Raw genomic sequence first — 23,525 nt, 5'->3', positions numbered from 1 at the left:
GGTATGTCTCGAACTGTGATTTATTCTCACCGTTTACTTCCCTTGTGATAATACTGTACATTTATCTGGCTTCACCGCTCTAAATAAATCCCACACCCCCACCCCCGACTCCATACCCTGAGGGTAATAATGACTAAAATGTAGCTTGTGGTTAAAACGAATATTACACGCTTGCCACTTGACTTTCAGCTGCTTCCACCGATTTTCTATTGGCTTGAAGTCACACCTTAAGAATCTTTTGGAGCCCCTCTTTTGTTGTCTGGCAGTACGTTTTGGGTCATTGTAGCCTTTGCAGAAAAGCGGCTCCAAAACTCATCCAAAACTGACTGTGTGGGTGTTGTTCTCTGGATCACACTTACATTTATTCATTGTCCAAACATGACATGTCAAAATGAGTTCAAAAACATTTGGGCGCATCTGACCACTGCACATTTTCCAGAGTCTTCTCTGTATCATTTAGATGTTCACGGGCGAACCTAAGGCGGGCCTCCACATGTGCTTGCAAAATTGCAGAGGGATCAAACCTGGGAGTCTGTGGACAAATACAGTAAAATAATATTGTATTTCACGATGACCATTTCAATACAGCTATTCAGGGTCACAGAGAAAATGCTACCATGGTGCGTCGAACAAAGTTCGGTGCATGTACGGTATATTTTCTCAGTTGTGTATATTAATAGTTTTCATTTAACCTAAAATAGTGGTCAAATGTTTGGACAAGCCTTGTCATTTGTACATAGCATGAACAAGTGTGCTCCAACCTGTGTGTTTCACTTTGAACTTGCATTTACCGTGATATCCTGGATTACATACTGTGTATTCCCATTTTGCAGTTTGCCGGATTAAAATCAAAGGTGGTCCCGCTTGGGGCGGCCCGGTAGTCCAGTGGTTAGCACGTCGGCTTCACAGTGCAGAGGTACTGGGTTCGATTCCAGCTCCGGCCTCCCTGTGTGGAGTTTGCATGTTCTCCCCGGGCCTGCGTGGGTTTTCTCCGGGTGCTCCGGTTTCCTCCCACATTCCAAAAACATGCGTGGCAGGCTGATTGAACACTCCAAATTGTCCCTAGGTGTCAGTGTGAGCGCGGATGGTTGTTCGTCTCTGTGTGCCCTGCGATTGGCTGGCAACTGATCCAGGGTGTCCCCCGCCTACTGCCCGAAGACGGCTGGGATAGGCTCCAGCACCCCCCGCGACCCTAGTGAGGATTAAGCGGCTTGGAAGATGAATGTGGTCCCGCTTGTCTTGTCATTAGTGGCAACCGTTTACCATTAGACATTGGCAGTGCACACCCAAAAAGTGCCACATGTTGCAGAGACTGCACAATATGAGACTGAAGAAAAAGTGGTTTGGGAAAATGAGTAGTTGTATTTCTGTGCATGCGGCCACACCCCGCAGAGGAACCAACATAATTACACGAGTGCAGAGCCGTGGAGGCCACATGAAGGACAGCAGGAGGGACCTGACACTAAAATTATACCCCCCCCCCCACCTCCCCCCCCAAAAAAAACATGGGCGATGGCAAGGAAAGCTTGTAGGGAGAGGCTTCCCTGAACTGGAGCATGAGGTGCAAGAGTGGAATTGAGGTGAAACAATGTGAAATGCAATGCAGACAATATACATGCACAAAACTTCCCGTCGTTTGATGCACCATGGTAGCATTTCCTCATTTAATATATTTTTGAAAAATGCTCAGCAGCCACGCTTGGGACAGCTGTGGAGTTGAAATTGAACACTGTTTGACCCAAAGTTGGTCACAAAATGAACCACCACTGCAATAACATAAAATAGGGTAGCCTTATGCATTGCTATAAGGGTGGAGGGATCCAGGTTTTTCCTGATGTTTACTTCTAACTGTAACAATAGCATCAAAATGTTGTGATTGAAACTAGTAGTCAAAACACCAGAAAACATTTATTATACACACATTATATCCCACCCAATGATAGTGATTCTGTGCAAGTTGCCGTTTATTTTATTCTTAAATGACAATCGTGAAACCCTTAATTCAATATGGTATGCATATATAATCTACTGCAGTGGTCACCAACATGGTGCCCGCGGGCACCAGGTAGCCCGTGAAGACCACTTGAGTAGCCCGCCAGTGCCTGGACATTGTGATTTGCTAGTAGAAATTATGATTTAAAAATGCAAACATTGGCAGTACTGTGAGACATTTCGAAACACGATCAAAGTCTGACAATTTAAATCATCAAGTATTAAAAATAACACATCCTCATATTATTGAAGGTATTTTGGACAAATATGTTATTTCAGACGTGTATCAATTTGGTAGCCCTTCACACAATCGGTACACATGAAGTTGCTCTCACCCTCAAAAATGTTGGTGACACCTGATCTACTGTATGGATTGTCTAAAATTTAAAATGTGTGCCTTGGGTCGATAAAGGTTAGGAAAGTGACATTAACAGCAGACATGGAGGAACAACAGATTTGTTGGCATCCGTTTATATATATATTTATTTATTTATTTATTTACTTTTGGGTGGGGTGGGGGGGATACTGTCCTTAAGTTTGCATCTATTGTAATAAGTAAAACAAACAACTGCATGAAAATGCATATATGCAGGAATGGAACTTTCTAAACTTGACAGAAGTTACATATTTAATGTATAGTAATGTTCCCATTATTTGCTTGCAAGTTTGCAAGCCATTGACCAATACTTGTGGTGTTTGAAGCCGTGTCTCCCAAACCTTACTAAGCCAACGATGGAACCATTTTAGTTTCGCAAAATCTCACGACACATCCACCCAACAAAATCCGGTCCCTTTATTATTATTATTATTATTATTATTATATTTTACATTCTCATACTTTACGTAGACTTTTCAGCCCCGTTTTGTATTGTAGTTTCGAACAGTTTCTCAAAAACGTTGACTAGTTCAATAACGTTAACAAAATGTCGTCATGGCGACAAATTGTACAAACACCAAACACGATTGTGACGTTACATCTTTCAATCAAAGCTGTTGAAAATTACGAGTGGGCGTGACCTTGCAATATCATAAGGCAAAGAGAATAACAAATAAAACACGTAGTTGCAACGTAGAGAAACATAATTACATCAAACAATATTTCGTTCACTTGATACAGGTGCAGGATGATGCTCAAGGTTGTCCTAATTTAACTGAGCGCAGAAATTTTAGTCCGCTTCCGGTTAGCCAACTTTGCGCTAAATATGTGCGCTTCGGTGTCATGTCCAACTTGCAAGTAGGCGCTCGGCTTCTTGTCGGGATCATATAATTGGTTTGGAAGCGGGCGCCAATCCCCTCCCCTCCCGGACCTCCCTCTGTGAAATTGAGGGCACGTACGGTCGCAGGCGTCGATCACTGGGTGGAGGGAACTCCGGGAACAAGGCTGCTGAGTCGCCCGAGAGAAGGCAGCCAGGAAGGTGAAGGACCCCGAGGAAGGTCGTCGTTGGGCTCGGGACACTCTCAGCTAGATGTGGATTAACACGCTCTTTTTGGCCAATCAAAATACTCGACATGAACCGAGTAAGGAGCAGGAGTGGAGCTGATAACATAGAGATGAGCCCATCTAACTCTTATAATGGTAAGTAGTTTAAACAATTGCACTGTTTGCCTTGCATATTACTCGTAATGGGGTTTCATATTAGACAGTATTCAGTCAAATTGTTTTGACGCTGGGCTCTTTTCTAAGGTTGTAAACCAAATTCAGATTGACATGGTGATGGCTGAACTATATGAGCCAGTGCTGACAAAAAATGACATGAAGTAATCCGCCCCCCCCCCAAAAAAAACCTGCACATACGCACACAGTTTTTTTTCCCATTGAGTTATCACCATCTCAAATGTCCCAGGGTTAGCCACCTCACTAGTTTTGCAGCAGTTTAAAATAAAATGAAATAAAGAATGCATAAAACATGAATATGATCAATTGTAAAAATAAAAGATTGATTCTGTAATAATTATTTAAAACGCTTTAAAGATGTCAAACCTTTGTGCCTTTGACAACATTTTGTTGGCTGCCTGCTGTTCCACTTGCAGCCTGTTGGTGGTTTCAAGGTAGAAGAAGTTTTGGTCGGACTCCCTAGAGGAGGGATTGAAGAAGAGTTCTATGCCCCCCTTCAAATTGGCATAATATATGAATTGCAGTGTTGCAGTGACACAAATGGCATTATGTCTTTGCCAAAATTAACTTTTCGTAGATCTGCATTGCATGTTTTTAACATTAAGTCATCAACACTATCTTAAATGTGTGTCCTAAGTATAGCCACCTCACAAGTATGTTGTGATGTGAGTGGAAAGAGTGACTATTAAAGCCAGTCAGACAGCTGCCCCTTTTACTAGAAAAAATGTCGTACTTTTTGTTGAGTTGAGTTTTGTGTTCATTTTCATTCATGTTTACTTGTAATATGGATCCAGCTTTTCTGTGTGTGAAAGAGCAGTTGTAAAAATGACTGTGAACCTCTATGGTTCTAAAAAGAAGCACTACACTAAATTTAAAAAGACACGCATTTGTGTGGCACACGTGGTTGGAAAAACAATATTAGTGCCTTCTTGCCTGCTTCTTCTGCGACTATCAAGCTCCACGCTTGCTACTTGCTTTGTAGGCAGAATGCCAGCTGTACAGAAATAGGAGACCTTCTCATATAAAAGCATGCACTCTTAGAGGGTAAACGTATGACTGCCAACTCTACATCCTAAACAGCTGATATTAACAATTAACTGCTACATCTTTGTGATTTGTATCAATGCAGATATCCAGAGAGTTCAAATATTGTAAAGTTCCACTTTTTTCTTCAGTAAAAAAAAAATAAATAGTGGTGAGTTATGAATCTTGTACTATTGTAGGAGAGAAACACACACGCTGTAAGTCTTGTGTACAGTTTAGATAAAATTCATTTGGTGGGCATGGAAAGGCAAGTGAATGTGAACATGTACAAGCCGAGTCTGTCAAATATCACCTGTTGTTCCAATTTTGTTAAAAGTCACTGCTTGACTCAATAACTGCATAACGCCAAACTGTCGCAGCCATGCTCTGTGGCTGCTGGGAGCCCTTGTACAAAAATAGACCATGCACAACACTGGCTGCTTTATACCTTTCTGCAGCTGTTCATGATCACTTTATAACTCAACTCCCAATACTACTGACACGCATCTCGCATTCTGTATGTGCAACTGAATCAATATTGCTTCTTCAAACTGGGTCTGACGTCATTTTTGTGCGCCTCATGTTGCTGTCTTGCAGACGATATAAATGGCTACTACGGCGAATCGTCCAGCCCAGGATCTCAACATAGACTATCAGAGGTAAAGACGACATGCATTCTTCACAGTATACGTTGATCAAAGTATTGACGATATGATGAGCAAATGAGCAGAATCACCTTCTCTTGGTCAATGGGAAAGGGACAATATGCCAATTGGTTGCGTGTCGCCACGGATCACTACTACCCACTAATTTCAGTGGGAAAGGGGTATTAGATGGAAATGTGGGTCCAAGGATTCTCTGTATTAAATGTGAGAGCTGACCCATGCTAATGTGACCTCTTCCCCCTTTTTAAAGTGTCATGATGTGTGTGCGGAGACCTGTGAGTCTCTCAACACCAGCAGGGCCACACTGGCCTCGTCTGACCGAAGTGACAAAGTTCAGGTGGACGTTCGCACTTTAGAGCCTATCAGTTCTTTGACTGGGGTAAGGCCCCAGTCCGGCACACAGATGCATGCCGCTGCAGTGTTTGCATGAGTGTTTCTGACATCTCATGCTTCCGCGGTCAGATTTTTAAACTGAGCCACATCTTGCCAATGTGGAGTTAATATTTTTAACGGGGAATTACATTTGGATGTAGTTGCAAATAAGTTCAAATGTGTTCTACGTATTTGCAAGTATGTTCGAATGTACTTGTAGGCTAAATGCTAAAAACAACACAGATTGACTTCCGCATGAGTATGTTAAAAAAAGTCATTGTTTTTTCGCATTCGGCGTATGTTAAATGAATGAAGTGAGTAAATTTGGATGATTCCTCATATTTATTGTTTCTGTAGTGCATGATTGCTGTCAGAAAATCTGCATATGCAAGTTAAAAGAGACAAAATGTATGAAGAAACAATGTTTACTTAATTTTTGAATGTATTGGTATAATACAGGCGAAATTCTAATGCTAAGGTTTTAGCATTTAGTCTACAAGTACTGTCAAGCATTTGCAATGACATTAGAAGGCCGTTGTTCATATGTTAGAACATATTTGCCCGTCCAAAATGTTTACACCGCAGCGGCAAGACCGGGCTTCTGTAATTCTTGTATACATTTTGATCAAGTTTTGCTTTCCAGTTGCTCTGTTAAGTTAGAGTTGTGTTATACTCTTTTAAGGCTCACTCTCTCTGTCAACTCGGTTCCTCCACAGTTCTGGAAAAAGCGGATGCTGTTCCTGAAGTTTCGTTCGAGGGTATGGCATGGTAAAAACATGCTTTTGATGTGATGCAGTTCAATGCGTACTGTCCGTCTGCCCCCACAATTCGAGCTTCAGAAAATTTTATATCTTGAGAGCTGAAATCAATGTGCATATCTGTTATTAGAAAGAGTGAATTGTCTGCGGCATGTTTTTCACTCCTGCACAGTCATGGAAACATTTTGGGGTGATGCGACATGAGAGATCATTGAAAGCGCCTTTTTCTCACCTTCGATAACTCTGCTTCACTAGAGCAAAAGCGGCAATTGGAGCATAACCATTGTTTACTGCTCGTTATTGGCCTCAGTGTGTGAGTGTGTGTTCTTTTGCATTGACTGACCACAGCATTATAATATGTTATCAATCAAGACACGTTTGAAATCTCCCAAGTGCCTGTCGAGAGAATGTATTCCAGTTAGTGGACAGCACGAAACCCCGAAGGCTTGTAAGCAAAACCATGCTATGAAAATGCTAAGAAAAGCCTACTAGAACACCCAGAATTTATTTGGCATTATTCCACGGAACTTTAAATGGTGGCAGGTGTTTGCTGGCACCCAAATAATGTGAATTGCAATGTGATTGGTTGATTTTAATCTGAATACAAGCGCATTACCGGTGGGTGTACGTTATCACATTATCTCGTTTATTTACTCCGACTTGGCCTTTTAATAAGATTTTCTTTCCATTTGGATTGTACAGGATATAGGTCACATTGGTGGATAAAGATTTGAAACGATTGAGCTAATTGTGGACAAATTTGTATATAATTTGTATACAGTATGTTTTTTTTAATCCACTGTTACTGTTGAATTTCTAGTTTATGTTCCAAAACAATCAACCGCTGCAAAAGTCACAATTAAAAATATTAGTTTCACATTTCCCCTTGAAATGAGTAACTTACCGCCTTACACCATGTTTTACACATAACACTTACCGTACATAATTGAGTAGAATGCAGACAAGAAAGGAAGACAGGCATCACCCAGTAGTTTGGGGTTAGTGGTGGATGGACAGAACTCGAATCGCTCCACTTGGCAGAGGCGGCCCTAAGCAGAAGCACTGATTTTCATATGCCCGAATCTGTAATTACAGCAAATTAGAGACTTTTTGCCCTTGGCAAGGAAGGCCGCCGCCCTCGCATGGTCAGCATAAAGTAATTCCAACCAGGAGCTAATGTGGGAATTCGTTCTTTATTTGGGATACGACAGGGGTTAAAAAGGTTAAACATTTGGACTTGAAGGCTTCGCAAGCAAATTAGTATTCCAACTTTTTCCCCGCCCTACAAATAATTTGCATCCATTGATTGATTGCATTTAGACTCTTGAGTAGCTAGGCCACAAGGTTTGAACCTTCATCAGCCTCTTCAGACTACATTATTCATGATTTAACTGCCTTGCTTCCACACCGTCTTCCTACATCCATGGCCATAACCGTATTTTCCGCACTAAAAGGCGCACCTAAAAACCTTCCATTTTCTTAAAAGCTCACAGCACGCCTTAAAATCCTTGGTCATGGTCATTACGGTAATATGTCAACCCCAAAATGGCTCCTTTCAAGAGACATGCTTACAGCGCAGAGTTCAAACTTGAGGCGACCGGTTTCGCAGTTGAACACGGAAATAGAGCAGCGGCAAGGGAGTTCAGCGTTAACGACAATGTTATAACATGATGTTGGTTAAGTGAACCGTGCCGCTGCTTTATTAAATAAGTTTTACTGATATCTGATCGTCGCTATATAAATCAGTGTAGTGGAGGGTTCTGTTGGCACTTCCTTGAGCTTAGCTCCATCGAGTGGATGCATTGTAGATTGCGTCTTATAATGCAGCTGCATCGAATAATTGAAAAAAATTAACAAAATAGGCCATTCATTGAAGGTGCGCCTCATAATCCAGTGCGCCTTTTAGTGTGGAAAACACGGTATTGAATTAGCTTGCTACCAGGCGGCAGTTCCTATCTTGAGTAATTATAAATATATATTTTTTTAACCCGCCGAGTTCCACTCTATCTCTTTCCTCTTTGCGGGGACGCATGAGCATGTGAGGACTTGCGCAGAGCTCCTCTGGTGCAGTGAGATTTCAGGCCAGCAATGCTTTGCAGTGCTCGCCTTCATTCTGTGGAGGAAGGTGTGGGTGCTCGTTCTGGGGGCCGGCTTTTTGACCGATGCATCATAGCCAAAAAGGGAGGCGGGCTAGGGAGGTAAAGTGCATTCTCTCCTCCTCACAAGTGTGCAGACAGACAAGGCCCACTATTTACTTTTCAATGTGCTGGTGGTGGGTGTTGCCTTGGTACTAAAAGTATGTTGTCACTGTGGTGATGTGAAGTAGTGCATGGTTATGTTTAGCTGCCTGAACAGCTGAAGAAGCACTAGCCGCTCGCAGACAAGACTGTCCCGTTCTCTCTCTTGGTGCGGTCCTGAGCCAATTTGTTTGCCTCCAGCAAAGCACTGCCGAGCTTCTGCTGGCCAATACACATACCTGGCATTTACTTACCCCACGTTAGAGCTGATTTCGGCCCAGCAAGTGCATGAATTATTGGAGAGGAATGATAAAACACAGGGCAATGTTAAACCAGGTTGCTGGATCTTTTTTAACCGGTTATTTTTTTTCCTCTTGGCATTAGCATGCTAAGCCTGTGTAGTTTTAACTTGAGCAATATGGCAACACAAAATGTTATGATTAAAGAAAAAAAACGGGAGTTTAGACATATAGAGTACAGCATGTTTTTACACAGCAATCATTTTGATGTATTAAAACAGTAAATAGTAGACTGCAAAAAAATGTACAGTATGTCAAACAAGAAAAGCTACATGTGTAAATGTAATACAAACCCATTACCTATTTTCTTAAGTATCTGCTTCAAAGTGCTGCTCGCAACCCTTGTGAGGATAGGCGGATTACCAAATGGATTCGTTGATGGTACAAAGGGCTGACACAGGTATTAATTGTTTCATGTCACCAGAGGTAGGTTACAGTAGGGATACACTCAGTCAATTACATTTACTTCAGTAACTTCTGGGCTAAGTTGTTAACGACAACACAGCAACGAACAAGCAGCACAAACAGCTTCATAACAAATTGACATGACTATAAGGTCAAATCCAACAGTGGGCTCAGACTTGTGCATGGCATTTTAGCTGAGTGTGATGCGGTCGGCCTTGCGACTGATGCGCAGTGTCCCTGCGTGAGCTGCTGTTAATCGCGCTCCCAAGACAAGCTAACCACATTAGTACTGTGCACGTTGTGACCAACGCTATTTCTTTGTCATAGATCGAGAAACAGCAGCAGAGCAAAGACTCAGTGTTCTTCCGCGATGGAGTGCGCAGGATTGATTTTGTTCTGTCCTACACTGACGAAAGTGATATTAAATCGGTAAGAAACGACTTCACACCTGTTTGTTTGTTTGTTTGTTTGTTTTTGTCCACCTTATGTTGGTTTCAAACTGTTCCATCTTGATTTTTTTAATTGTTTTTTGTACAGTTATGCACTAGTATAAAACACACCGCCAGTGATCAGTTTAGAAACATACCTTTCCACAAATTTCTTCCCTGTAATTAATTCCTAATTGTATGAAAGATTGCACGACAGTTCATTTTAAATGGAGCAACATGACGTAAGATTCTTCTATGTGGTCTGATTCAAATATATGCCTTCAAACGCTAGCTCCCCATTTTTCCATTTCACTGGGCCCTTTTCGATTTGACTGGTAACCGGTTCTGACAAGATGTCTCCCGACCCCGGTGGGAGTCAGTGGCGGCATACTCTAGATAGTGCAACAGGAGACACTAGTGCTCTCCCTCTTGGAGAAGTTGACCTTCATTCTGACGGGGTCATTTTCCCGTTGGCATGCATTCATGGAAGCGTTTTGCGAACTCGTCAAGACGTTTTCACAGACTCTGCAAAGTTTGTGGGAAGCGTTGTTGAACTCCTGAGACTTGGTGGTAGAGCGTTAGACTTAGCTTGTTAGCAATGCAATGGTAGTTTGTTGAATTCCGTTTAGGAGCTCAGGAACTTTTTTTTGTGGAGGAAACAGGAGGCCCGTCCTGTCTGTTATCGAGACTTTTCAGTAAATGTCAGCTACTTTTTAACAAGAGACTGACACTTCATTTAATGGGCTGTTAGTGGTTTTCAAACTTTACACCAAGGACCATAAAAAAAAAGTACACCATCATGACCAACAGTATAATTAGTGTACTAGGCCTATGTAGTAATACAGAACGAGACAGATTTATTTTAAAAAGTGTATGATTGTAAGCCAAAGTTAAATTATGCAGTTTGAACATGAACGCTTTGCTTCATATAAGGAGTCAATGTATTGCATGAAAAAGTTACCGAAAAGGTTAACAATTAACATACAGTTCTTTGAGGTTAAATGTTCAAATGTGTTGTACAAAAAAGTTCAGTCCGACTGAACTGTACATCGGCAGTGATTGTTTTGCTCAATAAAGCACACAAACTTTTTCTCTAGACCAATCGCAGGCCACTTTGTAGTGACGGCTTCCCTCATAACGGTGAAACCATATACCGGTATATGATAAATGTTGAATCGTCTCAGCATATTATTGCGTATACACAACAAATGGATGGAGTACACATTTTGAAATCAGAAGTTAAGAAATATCATGTTGATAGTTGCATAAATGTTCCCCTTAAATAAAACAGTGATTAGAAGGCTTATCATAACGGCAGATGTTTTCCACAAAGAAAACTGAAGACTACATTTTTTCCCCCCCTAAAAACAAAAGGGAAGAAAGAGGCAGTTGTACGAGGCCAACCTAGAGAAAATCGGCTTGGAGCTGGAGACGGAAGATAAATCTGTAAGTGTTCATGCGCATTGAGTTGATCAAGTCTCACGATGGAAGCCTTAAAACCAAATCAACCGCATTTCAGGAATCGGAAGACGGAAAAACCTATTTTGTGAAGATCCACGCTCCCTGGGATGTGTTGGCCACCTATGCAGATGTGCTGAAAATCAAGGTCCCCTTCAAGGCCAGTGACATACCAAAGAAACTTTCCATGAAATGTCTGGCCGCCCCTTTTCGTCTTCCGGACCACGTCATGAATCCTGAGCCGGACTACTTCACTGCTACCTTCAACAAGAACAATTCAGACTTTTTCATCATCAACGACAGGGAGACATTCTTTATCCCTTCCACTCGCAACAGGATTGTAAGTAGGTTTTGATGCAAATCTTCAAGTCAGAACACCAATTGACAAATAATGCAGCACCGTTGTTCATTTTTATTTCGAACACCCCCCCACTCCACACAATCAATCTACTAAGAAATAAAAATGGAAAGGCATGTATTTCTTGCAATCATTTGATTCAGACTCTCTTTTTGACAAGGTATACTACATCCTCTCCCGATGTCCCTATGTGGAGGACGAATGTGTCGAGAAAGACAAAAAGGGAATCAAGAGGTTGCTCACCAACGGCACCTACACAGCGGCGTTTCCACTGCACGACGTGAGACCCTTTTTTTGCTGAATGTAGCGAGAAAACGAATATGTATCGGTCAAAAGTGGATCCAAAAGAAAGGGTTGAAAAACTAAAATTCTTATGGGTCTTGCGCGTGTGTACGCATGCAGTGCAGGTACTGGATGAGATCAAAGGATACTAATTGTGAAAGCGAACGATACAATCTCTACCATTACTGGGCCAAATTCTCGTGTTTCTTCAAACAGCAGCCCCTCCACCTCATAAGGTAATAAAACGACAGAAGTGTCAATACATGTTTCATGTGCACCATCATCTAGCTCGCGGCTCAAAAATGTCCTCTATACAGGAAGTACTACGGAGAAAAGATTGGCCTCTATTTTGCCTGGCTGGGGTTCTACACTGAGATGTTGTTTTTCGCCGCGGTTGTGGGGACCCTTTGTTTCATGTACGGATTGTCCTCATACAAACAAAATGAATGGAGGTGAGATTGGTGAAGGTGTGCATTATTATCCCAATGACCCTTTGTCCAAACAATCATACTGATCATTGTCTGTGAATTCCAATTATGCTTAGTAAGGAAATCTGCAGTGAACAAATCGGAGGCAACATTATCATGTGTCCGCTGTGTGACAAGAGATGCAGCTACTGGAAACTCAACATAACATGCGACGCGTCATGGGTGAGACATCTGTATTTCTTGATCCGTGCTCTACTCTAAAGTGATGACTATTAAACTTCTATATTTGCCCTCTCAGCAGTCTCTTACCATTCTCAAACATGTCTTTTCTTTCAGCAATCGCACCTGTTTGACAATGTGGGAACTTTGTTTTTTGCTGTATTCATGGGGATTTGGGGTGAGTCAATTCAGGCTTTTAATTTTGAGCTGCAGCACTGCCTTGTCGCCTCCTTGAACCTCTGCCAGCTAGTCACTAGTACAGTATTTAGCAGGGGTGGGCAATTAATTTTGCAAAGGGTCCACATGAGAAAAAGCAAGGCTTGCCAAGGTCCAACATGCTAATCTCAATTTACTTTAAATGTAATTAAAAAAAACACGTCTGATGGTACATTTCTGATTTATTGTACAGTGACATTGTTTCTGGAGCTCTGGAAGAGGCGTCAGGCCCGTCTTGCATACGAGTGGGATCTGGTGGACTTTGAGGAGGAGCAGCAGCGACTGCAGATGCGGCCCGAATATGAGAACAGATGCAAGAGCCGCAAACTGAACCCCATCACTCAGGTGTTTATGTACTTGTGAAGTAAAAATACTGTCGTCGTTTATATGTGCTTTTAAGTAGACCGCAAATGAGTACACAGTGGTGTTTTGTGCAATTACCTGACTTTGGGTTTTGGGTTTGGACAATTCAGTGAGTGTGAAAATTTGTCCGTTTATGTTCTTTATCTTGAATTCAATTTACTTCACATTAACCAGCAGTATGGAAAATAGTGAATAATTATTCAAAAGGACACACAGCCATTTAATGCCGCTCCCAGTTGATGTTTGCTGTCAAACTAACCGAAACTTAGAGGATTACACATTGCATATTTAAACAACCACATTGCCTGTAGTTGGCTATCTTAATGCTAACGGTAAAATATATTGGGAAACATATATACAACCCTTTAAACAACTGATAAAAAGTGCAACAACACAATCAACATAATTATAATCATATTCTTTATCGTCTGCGAGGAGCTGCGATGTCTATATATGGTTGTATGTAGTTTAGAGTCTGCTCAGATTAGCAATTTCTCATTAAAAACATATTTTTCATTTCAGTGAGGAAAGGTGTTTTGAGATTTAAATGTTTTGCTTGATGGCCAAATGAACTCGTATCTCAAGCCATCACTGTGGATAAGGACTGACTGATACATTATGAAGTATATTAATGTGATGCTTTATTTTATGATAAAATGAAGTTGGAGTCATGATTGAGAAAGTGGATGGTTCAAATTTGCCTTGACCACATGGTGCCCACCTTTAGGAATCAGAGTTGGTTCTTGAGAGGAGTACGACTGACCTAGTGGGGAAATTATTTCTGTGCTGGGTCGCCGTGTTATTCTGGGTAAGAGTGGTGCCGAAAATGGATTGTCATTTTAATGTGGGAGAGGTTTTCCTGTGGTGTACATTACTGAAAAAGACTCACCAGTGCAAGATTCCTTCCGCTCAATTACATACTGTATGTGTGATAATTGGAGCTACATGCAAATAATTGGTCCAATTTGATTTGCCTTAAATCTCAACTGAAGGGTAATTAAAAGGAACCTTGTGGAGTTGCTTTTCAGGCTATAACAATAGTGTGACTGACCCTTTTTTTTGTACACGCTTTGCTTGCTCATGGTGTAGGAAGTGGAGCCTCACTTACCCATAACAACTGTCAGGTGTGCACGCATATGTCTGTCTGGAGCCACTGTCCTGTTGTGGGTGAGCAGTCTATCTACGTACTTATATCGTACAATCATACCATATCAAAACAAATCAGAATCCCACTGATTCGAAATTGAATGGGATCGAATACATTTCAAATACTGGTACGGTTTTATTGGGCGGATACCGCCCGAGCACCTTGATAAATTGTGTGCGAAAACGAGTTGAGGTTGGTGCATTTCAAAGTGAAACGATTTGATTCAGTGGGATTCTGATTTGATAAAGTGCAACTCAGTTTAACTTCTTTCAAAGGTATAGCACAGGGATTGGGTTCAAGATATTTTCATGCATCATTCCAGCTCCCAGCTCGCTCTGCTTGTGTGTATTTTGCCGACTGGCCTAGCAACGGCACTGGTTGTGGTGTCTCCCGCTCTTCTGTATCCTGTCATTGGAGTGATCTTGTCATGTTGGCTTTTTTTCTTCGTCCCTAAGATCTGTCTGACCATTTCCTGCATTGTTGGAGTGATTGCGTACCGCCTGGCGGTATACGCTGCCTTCTCCAGCTTTATGAAGGAAAACGCCCACCTGAACAAGATGGCTTCCTCAATCACCCCGCAGCTAGCCACGGCTGTAACCGCATCCTGCATCAACTTCATCATCATCATGCTCTTGAACGTCATGTATGAAAGAGTGGCTGTTTGGATAACCGACCTCGGTGAGCACGTGACTGAAATAGCTCAGCCCTGTCTTTGGTGATGTATTAGGGACGATTCAAATGTGTCATTCATTTTGTTTATATGTATAAAGTCTTGTTTTTCACCTATCGTTGCCACAGAAATTCCAAAGACCCACGTGGAATATGAGAACAAGCTGACTATGAAGATGTTCCTTTTCCAGTTTGTCAACTACTACTCCTCCTGCTTCTATGTGGCTTTCTTTAAGGGCAAGTTTGTTGGCTATCCTGGAGGTTATTTGTACATGTTTGGCCAGAGGACCAAACTCAGGAATGAAGAGGTGGATAGAAACCAGTATTGATTCAACTTCAGCTTCATTCCATTTGGTGGGGGGTGGGGAGGGTCTATCATTCAATTTCTATGTTTGCATTCAGTGTGACCCCGGTGGCTGTTTGATTGAGTTGACCACGCAGCTGGTAGTCGTGATGTCTGGTAAGCAGGTGTGGGGCAACATCCAGGAGTCCCTGGCCCCGTGAGTTTGCCAAAATAATTACCTACGCTACTATAGTATAAACGCTATGCATCTACATTGCCTGTACTCGTTGGCCTACTTGTCTGACAGGTGGTTAAAGAACTGGTGGCGTGGCAGAAAGAATCGGCGCCAACCGGAGAGTCTGTACACCCGCTGGGAGCAGGATTACAACTTGCTGGTGGTTGGCCACCTGGAACTATTCTACGAGTACCTGGAAATGGGTAAAACAGCCTTCCCCTAACCACTTCAATACATCCGGTCAGTAACTATTGTAGTTCCAATGGTCACATGAGGTACACTTGCTCAACCTATTGAGAGCCAATACAAGTAGGGCGGCGTAAATTTTGCTTTTGCCTAACATAATGCTCAGTTTTGATAGAGAACATCAGAGAGGGTGAAGTTAATAATGTTAATTATTGTGCTCCCTGTTGCATCAAACCTAGTTTCTTTTTAATTGTAATGTCAAGGGATGCATTGTAAATGGCAAAAGGACCGTGACCAAAAAAAATCATCGCATATTAAAGTTATTAAGGGTGAATTTCAAAATAAAATTGCAATTAGTTCTTTCAGCCGTAATATCACGATACAAACAGTAGAGGCTTGGTCGTATTGATTGTGTTTCCTGAAACGTAAGGGACTTGTTTGAAGCAATATCAACAGTTGTCCCTTTCATCATTGTATTCGACAGTGAAACCGAAACAAGTCCACACATTTTCAGCTCTTAAATCTTCCGCTTTTGTAAATTACTTTATCGCATCCTTGATTTTCACTTAGATTCCACATACAGTTATTACAACTGTGAGTGGGTGAACATGTAACAGACGTGCACACACGTGAATTGCATTTTGGGTCCATAAGGGCATATTGTCTAAATTTACTCACAATTGCATTTACTCCGTGTCAAATCTGGCCCTGTTTAGGTGAAGACGGTGCTGATATAATCGCAGGAAGCTGTCAGCTTTTTTTGCTTCATGAAAGTCAAGAAATGGACAAACAGGCTAATCATACCTTCTGCCACCTCAAGGAAGCACATTTCATTGTTCCATTTGTCTTGCCATGATGTCGCTGGCAATGCTAAATTATTTTTAGTCAATGATTAATAATTTTGGGACCCTTAAGTGAAATTGGATAATGTCCTCCAGCTGATGATCTCTCAACTTGGGAGGTATTGGGCGGGTGTGCCTGTTTCATGTTTACTGAGATAAACAAATCCAGCCTGCCCTAGAGAATTTCATCCTGCAGATGGTGCTGTTTCTTCCCTAAATTTTCATTTTTCTTTGTTCTCCAGTGGTCCAGTTTGGTTTCATCACTCTGTTTGTGGCTTCCTTCCCCTTGGCTCCCCTGTTGGCTCTCTTCAACAACATCATTGAGGTCAGAGTGGATGCCTGGAAACTCACCACCCAGTACAGGCGTCCTGTGGCATCCAAAACTCACAGCATCGGAGCCTGGGAGGAAATCCTCAGTGGGATCGCCATCCTCTCGGTTGTTACCAATGTAAGCGGTGGACTAGAGCTGTTTTTCCCCCCGCTGGGTATCTGCCCAGTTTCACACTGATGGCGTGCTTGTTGGTCCTTTCTTGTCTTTTTGCAGGCATTCATTGTGGCCTACACCTCTGAAATGATCCCCCGACTGGTGTATATGTATGCTTACCAGCCAGGACGTACGATGAAAGGTTACATCAACAACAGCTTGTCTGTGTTCAATATCGCCGACATGCCGCTGGCCCATCGGCCAGACGAAGATGAAATTCCCCCCTGGTTCAATGACTCCATCACAACCTGCAGGTCTGTGTGTGTGTGTTGCGGTTGTGTCTCAAATAATGACAAATAATGGTGTGCAAAGAGTGTCTTTGGTATATGCGATGTTTCCTTGCGGATGTTTTATCTGCACTTTGGGATAACGATACATATTGTGTGATGAACAGCTGACTTGATGCTAATGCTAACTCACCGATCATGCAGGTACCATGACTACCGCTACCCTCCTGGCCATGAGAATCAGTACACCCACACAGTGCAGTATTGGCATATTTTTGCTGCCAAGTTGATCTTCATTATCGTCATAGAGGTAAACCATTCTTTCGGATAGAATATTGTCGAAAGTGAGGATGGCAACACTTGTGTTTACAAAAGTAAACATCTGCACCTGACTTGCATATGGCATTGTGGGTTAGAAATATAGAAATAAAGCTTTGAAATATGTATAAATAACAAAATTAATATACGGACAAGGGCATGACCTATTTGAATTTTTTTTAGGCCAGTTACGGCAACTGGCAAAAAAAAAAAACACAATGAAGAAAATAATAATAATCTTTTTTGGGTACGTTAACCCTTTCATGCGCCCTGTAACTTGATAAACTGTCCACTGTAGTAACAGCTGTCCCCAAAGGGGTAAATATTAAAAATACAAATTAAAGACAGAACATTTGACTCTTTTACAATACTTGGTCATTAAGTATTTACTTTACAACTGGATGGGAACAATGGTCTTTTTTTTTTTTTAAATGTCACGTTTGTCAGATGTTAAATGTTAATTTTTAAAAAAGGCTTTTTTTTGCGAGGGATTATCCTACATTATTCTCACTTTTTGCAGCATTCCTTTTACAGTTTCAAAATAAACCAGACTACACAAACCCTAGTTCAGCATTAGATCCCATCATTAATCCTTCCATTTTCAATTCATCCAATAGATCTCCATGGGCATGCATGTTCATTCGTGTTCTAATCTTGCCATGACTGCGCCTCCTTCCTCTCCAGCATGTTGTCTTCCTGGTCAAGTTCTCTTTGGCCTGGTTGATTCCTGATGTTCCGGCCGATGTGAGGGATCGCATAAAGAGAGAGCGCTACCTGGTCCAGGAGTACCTGCACGAGTATGAAGTGAAGAGGCTGACGAGCCAACTCAGTGGAAACCAGGATGATAGTACCTCCGTGAATAGGGTCCAACCATCTTTGTCTGTGCATGAGGTGGTTTCGGAGAATCTCTAGCACAGAGAAACTGCTGCTCAGTAAGATTTAATGGCAGTGATGTCGACACGCCTGCTTATTCATGTTGATCCTGGTTCTTGGTGTTGACTTTTAAGTGTCGTTGTATGATGACACACGCACTCATACACACATAGCCTTTATAAAGGAGCTAGAGGTGTCATCCGTCCTCAGCTATCCTGCTTTAAGCATGCTGAAAACCTAGAACACTTGAATATCACTGCCTCGTATTTATGGCCTTTAATTCTATGCTGTACGTGTAATGATGAAAATTATCATGTTTTTGTTGTCAGGAAAAGGAAAGACGAGCCACACCTTTCAGAGCTAGCTATTGTACTAGCCACTATCAGTAGCTTAAGAGTCGCCTTAATACATTTTGTCCTTTGATATGTCAGTTTCCCCATCATGTGTAGTTGTATGAACAACTCTGGTACATGCCATAATAAGTTGAATATTTAATTTAAGGTTTTAGAATTTCTGCAATCCCTGACCACTGCTTATTATCAATGTAGATGGGTGACGTCCCATAAGTTTCCATACATATTATTGTATGAGAAATGTTTTCATGTACAGGTGTATCTAATGTTACATTTAAATTAATTCTGTGAGCCCATTAAATTTTACTGTGATTAGCAGTCTATAATATTGTACTTTAAAACAGCCTACAGTGATGAAATAATGATGTGTAATACATTTTTTTGGGCTTCAAATCAATGGATATAGTGCTGCTCTTTCTGGTGTGTGCATTGACCACTTGGGGGCAGAATAAGACGGCCTAATGGCTACACAGCACATGGAGACGGTCACATGTTACTCCTCCATTAGCTGCAAAAATACTTCGTCCTTCTTCGCAGGTACAATACAATACAATACATGCTGATTTATATAGATGATAAAGAATATGTTGAGCATTGTTTTCTCTACCTGTGTTTCCTCTCCCATTTTTTTTCATATATATTGCTTAAAAGGTATAAAACTATGTGACACTGATGCTCTTTGTTAGCCATTAATTGCATTTTTTGTTTTTCATTAGCATTTGACTGAACAAACTTTAACCAGGCAAAGCTGTGTGGTTGTTCTAAATACACAATGGATAATCCCCTCCCCCAAAATAATATTTAAATGACAAATTAATTGCAACCATGCAACGTTTTTTTTTTTTAGCTAACCATTACGATTTCAATATGTTGTTCTTTATTCCGATGCACTTTTATGGATGTCTGAAATTGAAAATAAAATAACGCAGAAAATTCCAGAAAATGTATGGAAACTTAAGGGACACTTTTTGTCAGGCACAGTTCGACTATAACACAACCCCAATTCCCCCCCAAAATATCCCCACACCTACTTGTATATTAGAAATGACATCCTCAAAATTTCTTGAAACCAATACATGATATATGACATGGTAGTTCCAAAAACCTGCTTTTACCACTGATTAAGAAAGTGGTTTGACAATGACGGGTCATCCAGGCATAACAGCTGCGGCATGTTGAGAAATGAAAGCCCTGACTGAGTGAAGAGATCCCCCTTTAATGGGCTCGTGTTTACCAACATGCTCGTTAAATGAAAATCCGGACACCCACCTTCTAAGCTGTGTTTGCTCCATTACACAAACCGGCTGCATTTGTCAACAGAGGGAAATACACGTTTTGACTTTGTATTTATAATCGCACAATGCACTTGATGAGAAATGACTGATCAAGTCATAAGCGTGCGAGTCATGCGGTTGACATGACGACGCATCCAGTCTTGAGTGTTTTAAAGCAGCAACAAGTAATCGTTTTTTGAAGGATATTTAATTCCACAAGAGTGTCTATGCATAAGCAAAGTCTTTAATTGAAGTATTTAAATTGTAAAATATTTAATTTAATCATTTCATCTGCTAATCTTGCGAGAACTTTTTACTTTTCTTTTTTTAGTTATAAACATGTTCTGAAGCTTGTTGTCTTTTGTCAATTTTTATACTTTTACTAAGTGAATCTGTTTACTGTACACTACTATCCAATCATTTCATTCTTTATTTTTTTAAACATTTGCTTTATCCAAATTTCCAAAATAAAGTCCAGCTGAACCGATGTTTGCGTGATTCCTAAATGTATGTATCCACTGTGCTGCTTTGCTAAGGACATTGGCAAGCGTGAACATTCACACAACAGATGGGCCGAGAGGATGCCGCTTCCTAGTCAGTGTTTGCTCACACTAGTGGGTGTGGTTAACACCCAAAGACATTGGCATGCTCTTCTCACCTGGCATACAAAAACACATGGGCAACATGCATGTATATGTGCCGTCTGTGCAAAACCTTACAATGTCTGATAAGCCTTTCACCAACAGTGGTCCCTTCAAATGTGTTTGTGAGCTAAAAATGCCAATGATTTCTGAAAGCATTTTACATAGCGTTTTTATGCTGCCTTGCGCAGCCTAACATTTTGCACAAACCACAAACTGCCACTGATAACACCTCTTGGTACACGATTGTGCTATTGCAAAGCATTTGGAAGTCACTGCTCTATTCCAGTACCTGAACCCCTGGAGCATCAACCTGACACTTTCACCTCTAGCTGCTGCCCTTACACACACGACTGCAAGATGGTCTTCACCTCAATTTACGTTAACCTGAGAATGTCTGCACCCACAATACAGCTGATGACAACTCATAGGCTACTATTTTTGACCATGTATTCTCATCCTTGTGTCAACCCACTGCACAACATTAGGTACACTGCACTACTGAACATCCAATGTAAGAACTGTATCAAAAATGAAGGCTTTATAACAACTGGAAATTTAGTAATCCCCTCCACCAATGGGATGGGGCCCGGGAGGGGGGGGGGGGTTAACCATGTAGATCAGGGGTGTAAAACTCGTTTTTGTCACGGTCCACATTGTAGGTACAGTTTCCCTTGGAGGGCCGTCATGAATTTTGGGAAACCATATAAATGATTTAATCCCCTCCACATATTACACAACAGTGCACAACAAATTGATCAATAACTAGTTTTACAATCAGAAGTCAAGAATAATGACTGTTATGTGAATTACAGATGACAATTTAAAATTTTGGTTCAGGCTTTAGCAAGCATGTAACTGACATGCTTGATTTGCTTTCACGGGCCACATAAAGTGGTGTGGCGGGCCAGATATGGCCACCGGGCCTTGACTTTGACACATTATGTAGATGATTATATGGACTACTAAATGGAAAACACAATGACCACATGCTGCATTCCCCAGCTATTACAAACGTTATCCGTATTGGTCGTATTCCAGCGCCACCCAAAACACCAATTTGTAATTTTTTTACAACATTATTGTACTGTATAAAAACACAAACTAAAATTTGATGTCCACATAATGTGCAAAAATTGAAATATAAGCATAAAACATAACAACCACCGCCCATCTACGGTCGTCTCTTCCTCTACAAGAAAACCAACGTGAATTAATGGTGGCTGGAAATTGTTAGGTTTTTTGCTGCTATCTCGTGGCGGGGCTGTGCAGTACACTTTTCTCAAATTTTAGCTTGTATCATTTCTTATAATAAAAAAAAACACATAGCAAAATACGTTATTGCTGTTTAGGGGGTGGGGCTAAAACGGAGTGATACCCCCCGCCCCTCCTCCAGGAATTGTATGTACGTTTGATAAAAATGTGCATATTTATGTAAACAGGACATTATAAAATAAGATATCCTTTATTTGTCCCACACTGGTGAAATTTACAGTTTGGGTTGTATTATGTAATATGTTGGTATTCGTGATTTGGCATTACGGATTAACTTTTAATTCCGTTATTCTATTGACGATTTTTTTCATGACAATTATAATGAGTCAATTATTCTTATGTTCCTCAAAGTCCTTATCGCTAAATGTTTAATAATGACTAATATACGATCTTAATGTTAGTGAAGTTGAGTCGCATTCGATATCATGACAATTACATTCATCATCATTACATCATAAAAATTATAGCCTCGTTTTTGTGACTGCAGCAACGCTTTGATTTTTTTTTCGACATGCGCAAAGCTACGGGAATTGCTTTCTGCTGCGATTCATGGCTGTCAGGCCACTTTAGTGAAGCAGGAGGGCGAAGTAGCGTGCTGGATTGGGGGGAGTGGGCGGGGCTCCGGCTGCACACAGGTGGAGCGCTCCTGCTCTCTCCGTGGTGCTGAAAGATTCTATCACTCCGGAACCGTGTCTCCCCCACCGAAGCCTAACCCCTGAGTCCCCCTCCACTATCCTCCACGAGCCCCCACCACCTTGGCAACTTGACGCGCTCGTCTTTCTACATCGGCCAGTAGATCTTAAACATGGCTGTGCGTGGATTAAGGGACTGCGCAAAGCAAAAACGGACTTACTGGAGCACCGCTTTGTGACAGAGGAAGCAGTCTTTGCACACTGAACGTCTTCATCCTCTCCTTGTTCAGGCTCTATTGGATCTCCAGGATATCGAGGCGTTTCTTTTGGGGGGGAAGCACAAGGAAAACTCGAATTATTTGGATTATACTAACAATATGCACACACACCACTTGCGTTTCTTACACTAGAGTAGTCGTGCAGATCATTTTTGGGAGAAGGAAATGGAGCCTGGGCGCAACGAGGGAGCTGTTCCAAAGACTAAAGAGGGACTGAAACAAATTGCGGGAAAGGCCCTCGGAGGTCTGTACAGGTATGGTGAATTTACATCGTTTACGCATGTTTTAAAAGGAACAAAATGCATTTCTTGTTCGGAATAATAGGGTTAAATAAGCACATTTCATAATTTTTTTACTCCGAAATTAAGAAAATAAATCCAGGCAGGAATGGTCATTTATGGGATGAATGTCAGAATACAGAAAGAGCACAGAAGAATATTTAAGGATCACATATTTCCCAGGAGGATGAGACACCCCCCCCCCCCCCGCCCCTCCACGAGCAGCTGTGCGTCTTTTTTTAAATTAATAATGAATGAAACACAAGCAGTCGTGACAGAAAGTCTGCCATGATATCTATTACCATTTGGATCCGTCTGGATCAATGCAAAATCGATGCCAGTCAAATCAATTGACTCGACTTTTTTTTTTTAATATTTAGGACATAACAGGCTTTCCAAATATTTGGAGGTG

At 41.4% G+C, this 23,525-nt stretch overlaps 2 protein-coding genes across 6 annotated transcripts in view; both read left to right on the top strand.

The window, feature by feature from the left end:
* Positions 1-3,078: 3,078 nt before the first annotated feature.
* On the top strand, positions 3,079-19,742 carry ano5a (anoctamin 5a). 5 transcript variants are annotated; one of them, XM_052061157.1, is made up of 23 exons: positions 3,079-3,568; positions 5,228-5,289; positions 5,546-5,674; positions 6,384-6,425; positions 9,694-9,795; positions 11,169-11,240; positions 11,314-11,592; positions 11,771-11,890; positions 12,013-12,128; positions 12,210-12,344; positions 12,437-12,542; positions 12,657-12,717; positions 12,949-13,100; positions 13,846-13,926; positions 14,721-14,943; positions 15,064-15,242; positions 15,337-15,434; positions 15,525-15,655; positions 16,723-16,928; positions 17,025-17,218; positions 17,396-17,501; positions 18,194-19,272; positions 19,308-19,742. In XM_052061157.1, the coding sequence occupies exons 1-22, from the start codon at positions 3,502-3,504 to the stop codon at positions 18,419-18,421; spliced, it is 2,889 nt and encodes a 962-aa protein (XP_051917117.1). In that variant the 5' UTR covers positions 3,079-3,501; the 3' UTR covers positions 18,422-19,272; positions 19,308-19,742. The 5 variants fall into 5 exon arrangements, with proteins under 5 accessions (XP_051917117.1, XP_051917118.1, XP_051917119.1 ...); XM_052061158.1 differs by lacking the exon at positions 13,846-13,926 and adding an exon at positions 14,208-14,285 and having other exon boundaries at positions 3,084-3,568; XM_052061159.1 differs by lacking the exons at positions 5,546-5,674; positions 6,384-6,425 and having other exon boundaries at positions 3,086-3,568.
* Positions 19,743-22,513: 2,771 nt separating this feature from the next.
* slc17a6a (solute carrier family 17 member 6a) overlaps positions 22,514-23,525 on the top strand; it is a 28,393-nt gene continuing 27,381 nt past the window's right edge. The window contains exon 1 of the mRNA XM_052061176.1: positions 22,514-23,089. Coding sequence (XP_051917136.1) covers positions 23,001-23,089 — 89 coding nt within the window. The 5' untranslated portion in view covers positions 22,514-23,000. The remainder of the gene's footprint in view (positions 23,090-23,525) is intronic.

The sequence above is a fragment of the Hippocampus zosterae genome, chromosome 3, assembly GCF_025434085.1.
Source record: "Hippocampus zosterae strain Florida chromosome 3, ASM2543408v3, whole genome shotgun sequence".
In the NCBI taxonomy this organism is placed as follows: Eukaryota; Metazoa; Chordata; class Actinopteri; order Syngnathiformes; family Syngnathidae; genus Hippocampus; species Hippocampus zosterae.
This window is presented reverse-complemented; position numbering and strand designations above follow the sequence as displayed.

What these genes read in the sequence shown, in the direction of transcription:
- ano5a (XM_052061157.1), top strand. Translation starts at nt 3,502, where the DNA reads ATGAACCGAGTAAGGAGCAGGAGTGGAGCTGATAACATAGAGATGAGC. An exon ending in CCAAACTCAGGAATGAAGAG is followed by an intron (nt 15,243 to 15,336) that starts GTGGATAGAAAC and finishes GTTTGCATTCAG; the next exon opens with TGTGACCCCGGTGGCTGTTT. An exon ending in TCCTCTCGGTTGTTACCAAT is followed by an intron (nt 16,929 to 17,024) that starts GTAAGCGGTGGA and finishes GTCTTTTTGCAG; the next exon opens with GCATTCATTGTGGCCTACAC.